The sequence below is a fragment of the Malania oleifera genome, chromosome 12 (assembly GCF_029873635.1).
Source record: "Malania oleifera isolate guangnan ecotype guangnan chromosome 12, ASM2987363v1, whole genome shotgun sequence".
Lineage (NCBI taxonomy): Eukaryota > Viridiplantae > Streptophyta > Magnoliopsida > Santalales > Ximeniaceae > Malania > Malania oleifera.
The window spans coordinates 43,792,504-43,811,097 of record NC_080428.1 but is presented as its reverse complement, the minus strand read 5'-3'; the positions used below and the strand labels follow the sequence as shown (position 1 = coordinate 43,811,097).

The following is an 18,594-nucleotide window of genomic DNA, read 5'->3' as shown; positions in this document are numbered from 1 at the left end:
CTCTGCCACCCCATTCTGCTGTGGTGTATCTCTAACTGTGAAGTGTCAAGCAATACCTTCATCCTGACATACCTTCATAAACGTGTCACTCGTGTATTCACCACCACTATCTAATCTAAGCCGTTTAATCTTTTTGCTAGTTTGAGTTTCAACTAATTTTTTCCACTTAAGGAAAATATCACACACTTCATTTTTATGCTTCATAAAATACACCCAAATTCTTTTGGAAAAATCATCAACGAAAGTGACAAAATAATGCATACCACCCAATGAAGTAGTTTTAGTAGGTCCCCATACATCTGTATGGACGTAGTCTAAAAATACCTTCAATTTGGTGGATTACAGTGCCAAATTTCACTCTAGTATGTTTTCCCAGAATACAATGCTCACAAAATTCAAGTTTGCACACCTTTGCACCCTTCAACAAACCTCGCTTAGCCAATTGTTGCAAAGATTTTTCTCCTGCATGTGCCAATTGCATATGCCATGACCTGGTTGTATCTGAACCTGCATTTTTTTTAGAAACAACAGCTGCTGAGCCAATAACTGTACTACCTTGTAAATAATACAAGTTATTTTTCCTTATTCCTTTCATCACCACCAGCGCACCTGATTTAATATTTAAGGTTCCATCTTTCATAGTGATAGTAAACACTTTAGATTCTAAGGCACCCAATGAAATCAGATTTTTCTTTAGGCTTGGAACATACCTAACATTAGTCAAGGTTTTAATAGTTCTATTTTGATATTTCAACTATATTGATCCTATTCCAGTTGTTTTACAGGTAGTATCATTTCCCATAAAAACAATCCCACCATCTAATTCTTCAAAATTAGAAAACCATTTCCTATTGGGACACATGTGATAGGAACAACCAGAATCCAAAATCCACTCACCAAAACAATGTGGCGAAGATGTTCCAACAAGGGAAAATCTGACTCACTTCCATCATCATTGGCTATATTGGCATTAGAATGTGCTTTGCCCTTATTCTTTTGCTACAATTTAGGGCAATCTTTCTTTCAATATCCTTTCTCATGATAAAAGGCACATTCATCTTTAGCAGGTCTCCCATGAGATTTACTCCTCCTTTCAGGTTTACGACTCTGAGAACGTCCTCTTATTGTTAGTGCTTCTGCTGTTTTCTTATGGACCCTTTGATCCTTCTTTCTACATTCAGTACTAATCAAAGCGGTACAAACAACTTCAAAAGTAACTTTATCTTTCCCATACAATAAAGTGGTGGTCAAATGTTCATACTCATCAGGGAGAGAATTCAATAACAAAAAGGCTTTATCCTCATCTTTCACCATTTCATCCAAATTTAACAAATCAGCCAAAATTTTTTTGAAAACATTTATGTGGTTATTAATCGAAATACCTAGTTGATACTGGAAGCGAAACAATTTCTTTTTCAAATAGAGCCGATTTTCCAGACTCTTGGTCATAAATGTATCTTCCAATGTCTTTCAAATTTTTTTTTGCAAATGTCTCCCTCACAACACAATATTTATGATTTTTAGCGAGACACAGACGAATTGTACCACATGCCCGATGATTGATCTTTTCCCAATCTCTGTCATCCATATCCACTGGTTTATCATCCAAAGCAATATCTAATTCTTGCTAATATAGGATGTCCATCACCTCACATTGCCACATACCAAAATTATTAGTACTATCAAATTTCTCCACCTCAAACTGAGCATTAGCTATTGTCTTTGACGATGATGTCGAAGTCGTTGGGGTTGGAGTTCGTGTGGACAAAATTTCTCTTACTACTGCACTAGTTTTTGCCATCTTCTATATATTCAATAGCAACCAACAAAGCAAAAGGCCTAAGATGAATAGTACGCACTAATTGTGTCTACTATGTTTATCCTATGAAATTCTACTTTGACTAGGCCGACCTCCAAGGAGCAACTGAGCCGCTATGGTCTCTGAGCACTCGCTAAGATAAGGTCTTTCTTATGCATCAAACGTGGAATCAAGGATCCTAACAGAGGAACACTTTCGTATCATCACTATTCAACCTAGCTTTGATACCAATTGTTGTGCCGGGCACCCCACTTGTGCTAAACACCAATACTACAACTAATGCTATTGAATATATAAAAACTAAAGTAATGTAGAAATTAATAATAAAAGAAAGTAAAAAGAACAAGATAAGAATTTAATGAGGTTCGGTACAAAATTACCTACGTCCTCGGGCGCCGACGATCAATCCACTACTTTTTGACAAAGTACAACTTTGGCGAGTTCTTGACTAGCTCTGGTTTTTCTTTTCTTCTCTATAAAATTATTTGGAAGGCCAAAGTCCCTCCTGAAATTGAAGCTTTTCTTTGGCTTGTTGTGCTTAATAGGATCAACTCCAATAACTTGTTACAGATTAGAAGAATGTTAAAGACTCTCTGTCCAGATGGATATGTGCTTCATTTTAATTGCTCTGAAACTGCTCCCCATCTTTTCTTACATTGTGACTTGGCTTGGATGATTTGGAACAAGCTATTTAATTATTTTGGGAAATGTTGGGTTTGTCCAAAGACATACGAGGAGTTTTTGACAATTCATTCTGTCAGTTTTGGCAGGAAAAAAGGAGGTAAATAGTTATGGAATTGTGTTCTATTTGCTGTATTTTGGTGTTTGTGGATGGAACAAACTGCACATATTTTTTCAGAGAACAAGTTGTCATTTTTGTTGGTTTGTGAGAAGATTCATTATTTGGCTTCTCATTGGTTTGTGGGTAGTGGGAACTAAAGGGGGATGCACTTTTCGGATATTCAGCATGATTGGCTTTCCTTGTTGATTTGACAAGGCAAGCTGATTATTTTGGGTTGTTTGACTTGTTTCTAGTGTTTTTTTTTTTTTTTTGGTTTTCCCTTTTTACCTATTCTGGGGTAGCCCAGCGTTTTGAAAGGAAATGTCTTATTCTCCTGATTGTACCTTCCTACTCGATCAATGAATTTCATTTGCTATAAAAAAAAAAAAAGAAAAAAAATAGAGCCCAGGCAACTAGTTAATGAGAAACACAAGCAACAATATTAGAGCCCAGAATGTCCTTGCAACCATAGCCTTGGTACCATGTTACTTGGCAGAAAAAAGGAAGGGAGGGGGGGGGGGGGGAGAAAGTTCTACATAAAAGAGAGTGAGAAAGAACCAGCACAGCACATTAGGGTCGACTCTTTGTTTTTTTATTATAAACTATAAGTATTCAAATGACTAGTATACAAAGACATCACTTAACATTCATAAAAGAAAGTCTAAAAATACACGCATCACAGATTTTCAGTATTTGTGCTGCATTTTGGGTTGATTATGAGAATTTGTCCACACTGTACATACTATTAGTTTTATTTTTTGAAGTTTGAGTGGGATGACATTGCTGCATTACGGAGAATGTTGTGTCAAAGTATTTAAGTGTTTGATATTTCTATAACGGGAAGCATATTGAGAGGTGAGCATCTACTTTATTCATTTCCAGTGGCTAGGCAGCTTTGGAGTAAGCTTTTCTCCTTTGCTGGTGAGATTTGGGTGACTTCTCATGCGCTAGATGATTTTATGTTGATGAAGTTCTTTGGGTTTGGAAGAAGTAATAAAGGAAAGTGCTGTGGAATTTGTGCTTGGTATGCCATTCTTTGGCGCTTATGGATGGAAAGGATTGCAAGGATATTCAAACATCAACCATTGCCTTTTACTTGTTATGTGATAGAGTGGTTTTTCTAACTTCCTTTTGTGCTTTGGCTTCTGGGGTTTTTTGGGTTGTGCCTTTTGATGATTTGAAAAGAGGTTGGTGGCAACTCTTTTGTAATTGTTACTTTATTTATACTGGTTGGAGGACATCTTGTGCCTTTTATTCTTTCTTAATAAATTTATTTTCCTATTTAAAAAAAAAAAGGAGATTCCTGGGACACTTATTCTTGAGGTGCCATGGAAATGCTAATGCTCAATAAAGGGTTGTCTTGCATACTTGAGCTCAGATATGGTACTTTTTTGTTTTAGTTATTTATTTATTTGATTTCAAATCTTTTGGAACTGTGTTAATTTATCGATTGAAGGCTGGCAGTATAGCCAACACAAGAGTGGAAATTGATTCATGTTACATCAAAGGCTTTTCAGCCATCTGAGCAACTTGTCATGTTACATTGTAGTTATTATTTATTTACTAAATCTTCACAACTTCACCAGTGCAACAATAATGCACTCTATAAATTAGAATGTCTTTGGAGTTGTTGAAATTTGAAGATTTAGATACAGAGAGGAGTCATGAATTCCTAAATTGTCAGAATGGTTTTGGTGATAAGATTTGAAGATTTAGCTTCTGGCAAATAAGAATTGAGAGAGGAAGAGATATTGATGAGGATTTTAGGCTGTAGAGTATGATCAATTATTTAAACAACATCTTTGGTCGCTGTACAATTTTAGGCTGACAAAATCTGATGCAGAAAGCAATGAATAAAAATTTGAAAAGAAAATATTACAAACTAGTACCTATGATTGTACAAAATATTCGATTTGAGTGCTTGATGTATATGATGTGGTAAAATATCTTTTTCATTTGTAAGTGACTGGCCCATCATACTACTCAATAAATTTTGGATACTAGGTATGGTCTTGTTCTACAAACGTTTATGTCTAGTATAAACTTAGCATCACTTGACCTTGCCATTGTAGCCTTTTTTTTTCAGGTTATTTAGTCAACCTAGAAAAATATTGAAAACAAGGCATATTATGGGAAAAATAATAAATTTCTATCTTGAAATTAGTTTTTTCATCCAGTCAGCTTTGTTGTTATTTGGGGATATGAAATATTATGCAAGAAAAATAATATATTTCTATTTCAAATTAAATTAACTAGTTTTGGGGTAAGGAAAGTTTACTGTTGCACTTTAGAGCTCTAAACAAATTGCTTCATCATGCTCTAGAATTCATATCATGATAAAACAATGTTTTTATCATGATCATAAAAATTCTCATCTGGTAGATGAAGTTAACTCCTCCAAGTTGTTGCTTTCTGCTTAATGTTTATATTGGCCTAAAAACCCTGATCATGTGCTACTGAGATTTATTTCAAAGTGCTGCTGCTACTCAGCATCAGTTGGCATTTAGACTGTTCATCTATGTCATTTTTGGCCCTGTATGTCGTATACAAGACTGAATAAGATGGACCATTACCCTATAGATAAACCTTTCATTTGCCCATGTTTACATTATTATGAACTCATAACGTAATTTATTGTAGAAATATATAATTTTATCTATTTTAATCATTGCATTATTATGTTGTAAAATTTGTATCTTTCTACTGGAATATCTTGATGTGCTCAAGGTTTGTAGTGTTTTGATTTTGGAATTCATTACATTTCAGTTTTCACACATATGATTATGCAAGGCATTTTGTTAGTGCTTGTACTCGTATTCTTGGGCTTGAGGGTACACCTGAAGGAGTAGAGGATCAAGGAAAGTTAACTCGTGTGGCTGCGGTATATATTAGCTATAACCAGTCTTTCTTTTCTATCAATACTTTGTGGGTTTGTCAGAATCAAATGTGGTAACAGTATATATCCCTGGAAATTTTCTCATAATGCCAACTTTTTATTCTCTGTGAGCTTGAAACTGCAGTTTCCAATTGGTATAGATTCTGATCGCTTCATTCGAGCACTTGAACTCCCTCAAGTCCAGGTTCACATGCAGGAACTGAAAGAAAGGTTTGCAGGCCGGAAGGTAGGTTTGGCTTGATTAAGGTGCATTCTTTACTCAAGATAATATTTATAGAAAGTTATATTAGATTCTTCAAGGGTGAAGTTTGTATCTTCTCAAATTTTCCTCAACATATTTTCTTCTTTTGTTTTGCTTGCTTTTCACTTCTTTGTGTAGACAGGTGCTTATGATTGAAAATTATGTCACACTGATTTTTCATTCTCTAATATATATATTGGACTTGTTCTTTTTTTTTTTTTTTCCTGTTACACATTGTAGTTAATTGTGTTGAATTTTGTTAGCACACAACTGAGCTTTTAGGTAAACTGGTAATCAAACATGGCATTGGAGCATGGTTGCCAAGAGGTCCTGGATTCTAATCTTGTTGTCCTTGTTTATTTTACGATTGCTAAAAATTATCTTATTCCATATAACGTGTGTGATTCATCATTTGTTCATCTCTCCTTGCATATTCAGGCTGCAATTGCGAGAGAGTGCAAAGGATTGGTGTACATTGTTAGCCCACAACCTAATAGCTTAAGTTTTAGATAAAGTAGCAGCCTAACATAATTTTTATTACAACAACAACAACAACAACAAAACCAAGCCTTAGTCCCACTAAGTGGGGTTGGCTATATGAATCCTTTTCCGCCAATTTATGCGATCATGGACCATTTCTTTTGATAGATTCAAGGATATTAAATCCTTACTCACTATCTCCTCCCAAGTTATTTTAGGTCTACCCATATCCCTTCTACTGCCCCCCACAGTAACTAAGTCACTCTTCCTCACAGGTGTACTATGTGGCCTACGTTGCAAGTGTCCATATCATTTGAGTTGTCCCTCCCTTATTTTATCTTCTATAGGAGCTACACCTAACTTACTATGAATATATTCATTCATTAATTTGTCTTTGAATGTTATACCATTCAACCATCTAAGTATTCTCATCTTAGCAACTTTTACTTTTTGGATATTATGTTTCTTCATCGCCCAACATTCCGATCCATATAGCATAGCTGTTCTTATAGCTGTCCTATAAAACTTCCCTTTCAATTTTAAGGGTATTCTACGATCACATAGCACACTTGAAACACTTCTCCATTTTACCCAACCTGCTTTAACTCTATGCATTACATCATCTTCAATTTCTCCTTCAGCTTGCATAATAGATTCAAGGTATCGAAATCTACAAGTGCTATTTATTTCTTCATCATCAAGTTTATTACAATTAAAAAAAAAAAAGCAGTAGCAGATTTTTCCTGAATTCCCATTGTCAACAACTTTGTCCCACGTTTCAGCTGTGCCTGGCGTAGCTATTGGGTTTTGGTATGTTTTTCCATTATAATTCAAAACATCCAGAAATTATTTCCTACTTATGTGAATATTAGGGACTGGCAGTTGTTCTTCAAGAAAGCCAAGGGCTTATTTAGTTTTAGAAAACAATTTCATTTTCCATTTTTAATTTTCCAAAAAATTAAAAAAGAATTATCTTATTTTTCAATTTTCCAAGATCTATATTAAAAAAGTGAACAACAAAAGGTTATTTTAGTTGCGAAAAGCAGTTTTCATTTTCTATTTCTAGATTTCCATATAATTAGAAAAATTACACCTTGTTTTTTTTTTTTAAAAAAATTATCCAAAAGTTATATATGGAATCTAAAATCTAGAAAACAGTAAAAAGATGTTTTCCAACTTTCGTATACTAATTTTTAGAAAACTGGAAAACAGGGTGGGTTTTTTTTTTTTTTTTAATTATTTGAAAATTTTGAAATGGGAATAAAACTGTTTTCCCCAAATGAATAGTGTCAAAACCTTCAATTTTTTTCCAGTTTTTATACAAATGTTGCAAAACTGAAAATAAGCTATAATGATGTGAAATTGACTTGCTGAAGGAGTGTGATCATGTCTGCAATGCAACCTGCTACCACTGTTTCTACTTTGCAAAGCTCAATTCCTAAATAATTAGCATTTTTAGATTCCTACTATTCATTAAACTAACCTCGTATAATTATAATTCCAATATAAAGAGTATCCCAAGAAAACCTTTTTTTTTTTTTTTTTAATGTTCTTTGCGTTGGGTTTACAAGATAAGATGAATTGTCTTCTTGCTGGATGAACTGACATATTTTCAATTTTTTAATTGCTTATTGTTACTGCTTGGCTATGGGCAGGTCATGTTAGGTGTTGATCGTCTTGATATGATCAAGGGAATTCCGCAAAAGATACTGGCATTTGAAAAGTTCCTTGAGGAAAATCCAGATTGGCGTGATAAAGTTGTTTTGCTTCAAATTGCTGTGCCAACAAGGACAGATGTTCCTGAATGTACACTCTTTCTTATACATGTTTTTTTTGCTGTACATAAAGTAACAGAAGTGGAAAAAATCATCAGAAGGAATTTTCCTGTTATGATTTCTAAAAGCCACCTTTTAGTTTATCATAAATGTGTAAAAATAAACTTCAAAATGGATGAGTTCAAAGGACCAACATGGTAACATGTTTAGATGAAGAGTAAATTATATGACATTTACAGGGATCACCCCTGAGTTTTTCAAAATTACACTGCACCCCATTTGCTTGAATTCTGGTATTAGAAACTTCCTTGCGTTTAGTCAACTATCATTAGCATTGATAAATATGGTGAGTTCAAAATATATTTCCTTTTAAAATTGCTATTTTACCACTTAATGATTCATTGACACCTGCACTTGAACATACACAAGGAAACCCAATGAGTTTGATCAAAGCTAGGGCAGTCTAATTCTAGAGAACTTAGGGTAGGTCTGTAAGGTAAAATTTCAGGCAGTCAACATAATCTACCCGATAATAAATTATTACTTATCACATTATCATTTCTCCATTTCCTAATGATGTTGATGAAATGATTTTCTTCAATAATGTTAATATGAATTATGAAGTACCACAACAATAACAACCCTTAAGTCCCACTAAGTGGGGTCAGCTATTTGAATCTTTTTCTTCAAATTTATGTGAACAACGGCACTTTCCTCTACTAGCTGAAAAGCTGTTAAATCCTTCCTTACAACCTCATTCCAAATTATTTTTAGGTCTACTCCTACCTCTTCTAGTACCATCAACATTAACTAGCTCACTCCTCATTGGTGCACTTCTTGGCCTATGTTCCAAATGCCCAAACCATCTTAGCTGCCTCTCCCCTATCTTGTCTTCCACAGGTGCTATACCTGGCTTGTCGCAAATTTTTTCATTCCTTAATTTATCTTTTAATGTTTTACCACATCCATCTTAGCATTTGCATTTCAGTGAATTATACTTTTGAATATGTTGTTTCTTAGCCGCCCAACATTTTAAGTTGTAGAGCATGTTTGGTCCTATAGTCATTTTATAGAACCTTCCTTTTAATTTTAGTGGTATCCTACAATTACACAACACTCTCGAAGAACTCCATTTTACCCAACTTGCTTTACCTCTATGTATTATATCCTTTTCAATTTCTTTTTCTACTTTCATAATAGATCCTAGATATTGAAAACTATTATGGTGTTGATTTCTTGATTATCAAGTCTATCTTATCTTCAATATTCCTTTGGCTGAAATTACATTTCATATATCTAGTTTTGTTTCTACTTATCCTAAAACCTCTAGAATCGAAAGGTTGTTTTCCAGAGTTCTAGCTTAGATTCTACCCCATTCCTACTTGCATCAATTAAAACAATATCATTTGTGAACGACAACACTAAGGGATCTCATCTTTGGAAATTCCTAGCAAGTTCATCAATCACTAAAGCTTTTATAGATAAGGGCTCAAAGTAGAACCTTGGTGTACACATATTGTGATTGGAAATTCTCTAGAATCTCCACTTGCATTCCTAACAGTAGTCGTTACTCTATCATACATGCCCTTAATGACATTGGTATACCTATTGCAAACTCCCTTCTTTTCTAGGACCCACCAAAGCACTTCTCTAGGTACTTTATCTTAAGCTTTCTCGAAGTCGATAAAAATCATATGTAAGTGCCTCTTCTTTTCCATGAACTTTTCCATTAACCTTCTTAGAAGATAGATAGCTTCTATTGTCGATCTCCTAGGCATAAAACCAAATTAATTTTCCGAGACCCTCGTCTCTATTCTTATTCTTTGTTCAATTATCGTTTCCCATAGTTTCATTGTGTGATTCATAAGTTTAATTTAATAGTTATTACAATTTTGAATATCACCTTTGTTTTTATATATAGGTACTAACGTGTTTTTCCTCCATTCATCCAACATTTTCTTGGTTTTTATAGTAGACATTTCCAAGCTTCAATAGGGATGTTATTTGGTCGTATAGATTTCCCACCTTTCATCTTTTTTAAAGCCATCTTAACTTCAATGACTAATTTGCAAATAAACCTCAGATTTTTAGTTTTTTCCTCCTTTGTCAATTGCAGTTTTAGGCTTTCAACTTGGTTTTCATTAAACAATTTATTAACGTATCTTCGCCACCTCTCTTTTGTATCTACTTCTTTATCCAAAACATTATCATTTTCATCTTTTATACATTTTACATTGCCTAAATCCTTGCACTTTGTTTCTCTAGCTTTGGCTAGTTTTTATATATATATATTTCCCCTTATTTTGTATCAAATAGGGGTTACCTTGGCTATAAGGGCTCCCCGCTTTGTGAGGGTAGGGGGAGGGTCATCACAATGTTGGCAGCTTTACCCCTGCTTTTATGCAGAAAGGCTGTTTCCTTGGACTTGAACCCATGACTATCAGGTCACAAAGGAGCAATCTTACTGTTTATCATAAGCTCTATTTTTAGCTTCACTAATGGTCTTTTTTCCTCTTTTTTTGCCACTTTATATTTTCAAATTTTTATATATTTCTACAATTTTGCCATGTTTTATTATAGGTTTTTTTGTCTTTATGGTTTTTTGGACATCTTTTTTCCACCATTAGCTTTTTTGCCAACCGAGAATCTTGCCTCGTCTTTGCCTAAAATCTCTTTTGCTATCTTTTTAATACTATTAGCCATTTTATTCCACAGAGTGCTCGTATCTTCGTTGTTCCCTATTATCTGCTCACCCTCTTTGATCTTTCTATCCTCAAATTTTACTATATTTTCTCTCTTCAGACTCCACCATTTAATCCTCTTGCATTTATTTATGTTACTCTTTCTCTCTCTCTTTTTTTTTTCTTTTTTTTTTTAAATTTATAAATATCTAATGCCGACACTCTATGCTTTCACGTGGGATAACTATACAATCCTTACAATATGAATTATGAAGTGATTTTCAAAATTTGAACATGCATAATCACCGTTGAATGTCACCATTCCGATTCTCAATGCACATCTAATGACTTTGAATTTGGAAATCTTGGAAACATTTGGCTATTTATAGTTTGTTGTTTACTATGATTTGGTTGCTTTATAAAGGAAGAAAGTGGACGTTTTATATATATATATTTGAAAAAATTATGCTTTTGGTGGTAGACAAATGGGAGGACCTAGTTCTTTCTTAATGCCTTTTTGATGTTCTTGTTTCAAGATTGCTCATGGAGTTTGTGTTGCAGATGTCTAGAAGGCATGGTCTTCATTACAATTGAAATAAATTTTTTTTTTTATTTGAGCAACAAACCCTTCTTCCTTTTTTTATTTGTTTTTCCCTGTTTGTTGTTCTCGTTGAATAATATATTTTTTTTATTTGAGCAGCAAACCCTTCTTCCTTTTTTATTTGTTTTTCCCTATTTGTTGTTCTCGTTAAATATCTTTTCTTATGAAGGTTGGCCTCAGGCACAAATCAAGAATAGATATGTGTGTTTTGCCAAGATTTAATATAAGATGTGAGTCAAAAAAGCACAACCATCTATTACTTATTTAGGTGCCCCCTTTGGTGGTAATCCCAATGCGGACTCTTTCTGAGACCCTGTTTTTGAGAGAGTGGCTAGGGGATTGGATGAGTGGAAAGGAGCTTCTTAACTTTAGGGGGTCTTATTACCACTTTTTTATCTTCTATCTTGTTGTATTACCTTTCTCTTTTTAGAATCCCTGTGAGATTAGCAAGGAGGCTTGAGAAATTAATGAAGGATTTCTTATGGTCTAGTGGGGTAGAGGGTAGTAGAAATCATCTTGTAGGTTGGAAGATTGTTTGTAGGCCTAAAGGGAGGGAGGCTTGGGTCTTGGTAACTTGGTGTTCAAAAACATCTCTTTGGTGGGGAAATGGTTATGGCGCTTTCCTTTAGAACCTAGTTCTCTTTGTTGTAAGGTAATTCACAGTAATTTGGAATGCTACAAATTGGGTGGGATGCTAAAATGGAATTAACATTACTTAATCGAGTTCGTGGAAGTTTGTATCTCAGATTCATGATTATTTCCTTCTTTAAGTACATTATACAATGGGTAATGGGGTGCATATTTGCTTTTGGGAGGGTCATTGGGTAGGGGAGATGCCTTTGGCTAGTACTTCCCCTCGTATTTTTTGTTTATCAAATTTTCATGACACCCCGATTTCTGCTTTCCTTCTTTTGCATGAAGATGGGCATTCTTGGAACTTCCAATTTGGAAGAAATCTAAATGAGACTGAGATTAATGAGATGGTTCTTTTGACTGAGTTGCTTGATTCTTTCCATGTTCATCTGGGGAGTGATAGGGTTTGGAGTTTAGATCCTTCTGGGGAGTTCTCTTGTAAATCTATTTTCACCTACTCGATTTGTGATTCTGCTGTGAACCTTTTGCTTTTTATCCTTTTATTTGGAAAGCTAAAGCTCTATAAAAAATAAAAGCTTTCATTTGATCTGGGATACTTAAAAGAATTAATATCAATGCTTTGCTTTAGAAGAGAAGACCTAATAAGGCCTTGTCCCCCAACATTTGTGTCCTTTGCATGAGGAGTGAAGAGACTTGTGCACATCTCTTTCATCATTGCCCTTTCACATTGGCTATTTGGAATAAGTTATTTGGTATATTTGGTGAAAATTGGGTCTGTCCATACACTTTTGAATGCCTTTTATGCCACCACTTTTAGGGGTTTTGGCAAAGGAAATGATAGGAAAGCTCTATGGCGTTGCACCTTTATGACCATTATTTGGTGTGTTTGATTGGAAAGGAACACTAGAATATTCAAAGGGGTGGCTACTACTAACAATTTGCTTTGGAGTAGAGTGGTATATCTTGCGTTGCTGTGGGCGTCAGCAAATAGTTTTTTTCGTCATTTTCTCTGGAAGACTTGCAGTGGGAATGGTTGGCCCTGTTACATTGAGTTTAGTTCTCTGTTTAGGTTGCATTCTTTGTATGCTAGTTTTTATTGATATAAAGGGAGAATTTCTTATTCTCCCTGTTTTCTTTTTTCTTTTCCTTTCTCTTTCTAATTTTCTGATGTACATTCTGCTCTCTTTTAATATAATTCTTTGTTTATAAAAAAAAATATAAGATGTGGGCATGGATATTATTCGCTTTGATAATTACTTAAAACTTTTGGGTTATGTTGATTTGCATTAAAATTTTCTTCATTAAAATTTTCTCTTGTAATTCTGATACTGGAGTCATCATCATCATCATCAACTAAATATTGATACACACACACACACACACACACACACACATTTTTTTCCTTGGCTTGATTTTTCTTCTTTCAATTTTTATTTCATGTCCTTAGTTTTCTTATGGTTACTTTTCCAATGTAAGACCCTTCTTAATTTCACATCATAATGCCTTTCAGGATCTTTGAGTTGTATGTTATGAAAGAAATCCTTCCTAACCAGGATATCTGTATTGATTCTGTTCCTTACGAGAAAATTCTAAATCCTTACCAATTTTATTTCGCTTTGTTTCTTACAGATCAAAAGCTTACCAGCCAGGTTCATGAAATTGTTGGGCGCATCAATGGAAAATTTGGAACTCTAACTGCTGTTCCAATACATCATTTGGTCTGTCAATAGCTTAATCACTTGAATTTTTCTAAATAATAGTTCACAATGATATAGGAGGAACCAAAATGCTTTTCTCCATGAATTCTTATAATGTGCAAATCATACACATCCTTGGCTTGTTCTCTTCATTTTCTGATGTATACAATTGATGTTATTACTTAAAAATCACTGGTCTTGGATAGTTTCAAAAGATACTGGAATTTATTATAATTAAAAAATATAAGAGGTTTCTTTTAGCCAACTGTTGAGGGGGCAAAAAGGATCCTTGAGCCCGCCATGTGTGAAAGCCTTTCTACTTGAAGAGCCTAGTGGAGCTGCATTCTTTTGGTGGGGGGTTGCGGTATGGTACTGTATTTTTTGAGCCAGGGTGTAGCGTCTCTATATTGTTGCATGAGGGACATTTTAGGGTTTTCACATGAGGGCTATATATACATGCTTGTGGCCTAGGGTTGAAGCCCTAAGGCAGTTTTTATTGATGAGATAGTGGAATTTATGCAGTGGTTCTGTGGATGCACATGCACTGCTGAACCAAGTAAATCATTGTTTTGTTCCGTTTCTCTTTTGATTTGCTCTGTATGTGTGCAAAACCCTAGGGCACATTTTCCCTACATTCCCAAATGTAATATATATAAGACAACATTTAGAGCATAGGCTATGTTAGTGTTAGTGGCTACCTTGCTTAAAAGCTTAAGGTGTTTAGTTGTGGACCAACAATGTACATCAAGCCTTAACACTGTTGCACGTGTAATCCAATTACACATAAAAATGAACAAAATGCGACACTCAATAAGGGGAATAAGATAATATTTAACAAATTGATGATAAACGTGGGAGCTAGAATACAAGTATACAACTTAGAACCTCCTGCCAACCCTGGCTCTGATACCCTGTTAATTCACTCTTCAGCTAAAAGCTTAAGCTATTAGGTTGGGCCAACAGTGTATATCAAGCCTTGACAGTACGTAAATCCCATAATGTGATAGAATAGTCAGTATTCTATATAGTTGACAATGTTGACACTTCTATGACTGTACCATGTCGATGTCATGCCTCTGTCATGTTTGTATCAGGCACCAACACTCTTCAGACACTGTTGTCACACATATCTGACACTTCATAAATGTCTTCACAATGTTAGAATGTATTTTTAATGTCAAGCACATCTAGGAGACCTCAGAGAAATTTACCATGCTTAAGAAATCCATGTTGTCTCTTCTCCTATATTCTCCCCATGTTTGTGTCATATCTTATCCATGTCTCATGTCCATCTCCATCCTTCAGAGGCAGAATTAAAGTTATACTTGCATAATAACAGTAATGCTATCTTGTTGATAAAAATATAGTGCTCTCCCTACTTTCTAAAAAGAAAATTGCCACTTCAAATGTTGATAATGACTTCCATCTCTGCATTTAGGTTGCCATTTTAAAACAGCTTCATTGAGCTTATCTAATAAATTCTTAAATAGAATAATATAGCTTAGTAGTTTTACAATGTAGCTCAGCACTTTGCAATATGAAGGATGCACGACCTCATCTGTTGGCACAAGCACATTCATTTTTCTCACTCTTTACTACTAAAACAAAGGGAGCTTAAATTAATGAGGTTTTCATAAAGCATTTAACCTATTTCCCTACCTTTTTTAGTCTAACATCTGTTATTGTTGTTGAAAAGAGCTAGATTAAGCCTATGATATAAAGAACAACAGAGTTGTGATTTAGATTGTGAAGAAATGTTATTGCTCTCCAAATAGGCTTTCCATTGGCCTCATCCAGTGGTGGAGATGGTGGATTAGCTTCTGGGTCACTGTGAGCACCAAATTCTTCTATATCTTACCATGAATAGGCTATACAACTTGAGGCTTTATTGTCACTAGAATGATGACTCTTCAGATCTCTTGTTGGAAGTCACTTGGTAGAAATTCATAATAAAGCTTTTATGTGCTAGAATTTAGGGCATTTAATGATCAGTTTTTGTACTAATGTAGGGAAAGACATGCACGTGTTTGCATGGTAACTGTAAGCAGGTTTTTCGTAGATTTTAAAGTAACAGACAGCTCAGATAGCCCATTCTTCACCTAAAATAGCCCATTCTTCACCTAAAACAGGGCCTTCTTTTCTTTCGACCCCCTTGCTTGTTCTCTTTTTTTTTTTTAAATTTATATTTCCTTTTGTGTCTAATTTTTGGTTGGTTTTGAGTTTATTTTCTGATCTGAATGGAAAAATCAGATAAAAGGGATCCTATCCAATTACCTGCATCAGATAAATTTTAGAACCTGATTTATTATGTTATTTTTCAGTTAATGGTCTGTCCCCCAATATCAAGAGTGCTGAACAGAAAAATCATGTTCTATTATTTAGAAGAAATTATTGAGCGTCTTTGGAATAAATTGTCAGTCTAGAACCCCATAGCTTCATATTTATTGGAGCCTTTTGCTTTAATTTCCTTGCAGTCGTTTTTAGATGTAGAATGGCAAAGGTGAAGTATAGGAAATTGCATTAAGATAACCATAATGCATGCCTCATTGTTTGTTTATCATGCTTGTAGTTAAGTTTCCAGCTAATGTCTTCTCAGTTCCTCACTTTCCTTCTATTTTCTTGTTATCATCTATAGCTTCTTATTTGAGCTCTAATATTGTTCTCTTATATGAAAATTTCTCAAGCATATTATTTCTGTTTACAGGATCGATCTCTTGACTTTCATGCATTATGTGCACTGTACGCAGTCACTGGTACTCTTTTTTAAGCATAATGCTCAGTGTCATTAATTGTTATTGTTTTTTTTTGATTAATATTGTCTAAAATATCTTGATTTATGGAAAATAATTAGTGGACTAGATGTTAGTGTAAAAATAGGATGATGGATTGGTCTTGGAGTGTTAGGGTTGGTTGAAGAAAGAGAATTGAAGAGAATGAGTTTGTGCCCTTGTAAAGTTTTCACATCCCTATTTATGTTATGCGTTTGGCTGTGACTCCATCCAAAATATGATGGAGGCACTAGGCCTAGGAAAGAAATAGTTTTGCAAAAATCATCGTTCAAGGACAAGTAATAAGTCAGAGAAAGAGCATTTTCTAAGAACACAATTCCATTATGCACTGAAAAGAAGATTTACATGCACCAGGCTCTTTACATCACACTTTACTCATTTTATACACATTAGTTCCACAAATCAAACAAGTCCTATTCCTCACTTCTTGGACCAAACATGATCACCAACAAAAACAATTAAACCTGGAATTGCGTTGAGGTGAGCAACCTCGAGCTCAGTAGAGATCCTTAACCTGATGCAGTGCTGCTGCAGTGAAGCATTTACCTAATATTTTCTGTAATTGTTGTGGTTGACAGCATAACAGCATGCAAAAGACATCTGACACTACTCGTGTGTCACATCTATTTTTCTGAGTGATTGTGAGATTTCATGGCTTGCCGAAGACAATATAAGATAGAGATTCAAAATCCTAATTTTGGATAAGCACTTTCAACTTCCAGTCATTTGGAAAGGAAAGCCTGACCTTGGGAAGTCCTAGATAAGCAAATAATGCAGAGTTATACCAAGATGTGTGAACCTCTATAATTGGCAACTCACATAGAGGCGAGCTTCATCTAACAAGGGGGGGATGTTGCAGTGCTGTTGCATGTAGCATTAGTAAATATTTTTCAGAATACAATCCATTCTTTGCTTTGTTAGTAGCAGTTATAGTTATTAATTATTGTCATCTAGGAGTCATTATTATAGTCTGGTCAAAGCTTGTCATTCCCTAAATCCAGCTTCATTTATGAATTATGAGTCGAGTTCCAAAGTTCATTTATAAGGTCTTTTGAGTCTAGAGAAGTCAAACTAGTTGTAGTAAAGAATAGTCATCTTCCTAGGCATATTTAATGAGCAAGGCTGTCATTACTTGTATTTATATACATGCTAGTCTAGATAATGAAGGAGAGTACATAATTTGCCCTTTCCATTTTGCCTAACAATTCTAATCTGCTATGGATTTTCATTGAGATCTGGAAGTGTGGATTCACCTAGTGGCCCCTTCCATAGCCTCCATTGCTGTGTTTCCACATGAGAGGATCTCTCTTTTGCTACTATATCACCCTTTAATTATTCCCAATCTGTCAGAATTCTAATCCGACAGATCCTAACAGTCTTTCCACCTTGCACACTGCACAAAAAAAATTCATCACTTTAAGATGTGATCTTTTATATGCATGCAAATCCCATCACCATGAACACATTCCCTATTATTCCAAGTAGTCTCTTTATCTAGAGTTACCATCACAAGCAATCCAAGTGCCTCACATTTTCACCTATTTCAACACAGCAATACTATATCTCAAAGAAGTGCCAATTTTTAGCTTGCCCAAATAATAAAAGAAAAGATAAGAAAAAGAAAAAGTAGTGCCGATTTCCAACTTGACTAATCCCTGCATAAGCGGAAATATCCAGACGTTTAAGGCCATTCACACAAAGGAGTCACAATCACTACTTGCTCAAATTCCCCAATATCACAAGCACAAACAACACATAATGCTATAGCCCATCCATCTATTTCTTATGACAAGAATTCAATAGATGCACAGACACATGCAATAGCAAACAAACAGTTGTCTTCCTCACAGACGAATAGCCATAGCAGATAAACTTCCCAATAACTTAAAAAATAATACACAGCTATGAAAAACAAGAAGAACACATGTGCTACTATATAACTAATCAACAAATAAACAAACTTACAAATCCTTCTCTATTAGGATTCTGTTACATACTTACCCTTTTCCTTTGTAATTCCATTTTTACCCAAAATCCCTATATAAATAAATGAATATTTAGGTCACATACTTGATTATCGGCTCCCCCAATTTATTTTGATGCTCCTCTATTATTATTATTATTAATTTTTTTTTTGTATTTATATTGATTTGCCTTGAATGTACCCTAATTTTTATTTATTTTCTACAAAATTTTCTCCCTCCTCCTTCCTCTCTTTCTCTCTCTCTCTCTCTCTCACA

General features: G+C 34.6%; 1 protein-coding gene across 2 annotated transcripts in view; it reads left to right on the top strand.

Annotated features, from left to right (window-relative positions):
• Positions 1–18,594, top strand: part of LOC131144092 (alpha,alpha-trehalose-phosphate synthase [UDP-forming] 1-like) — a 79,354-nt gene that overhangs the window by 14,498 nt on the left and 46,262 nt on the right. For both annotated transcript variants that reach the window (XM_058092478.1, XM_058092477.1), the window contains exons 5-9: positions 5,367–5,481; positions 5,621–5,722; positions 7,873–8,023; positions 13,498–13,586; positions 16,270–16,318. In XM_058092478.1, the coding sequence (XP_057948461.1) occupies positions 5,367–5,481; positions 5,621–5,722; positions 7,873–8,023; positions 13,498–13,586; positions 16,270–16,318 (506 nt within the window). The remainder of the gene's footprint in view (positions 1–5,366; positions 5,482–5,620; positions 5,723–7,872; positions 8,024–13,497; positions 13,587–16,269; positions 16,319–18,594) is intronic.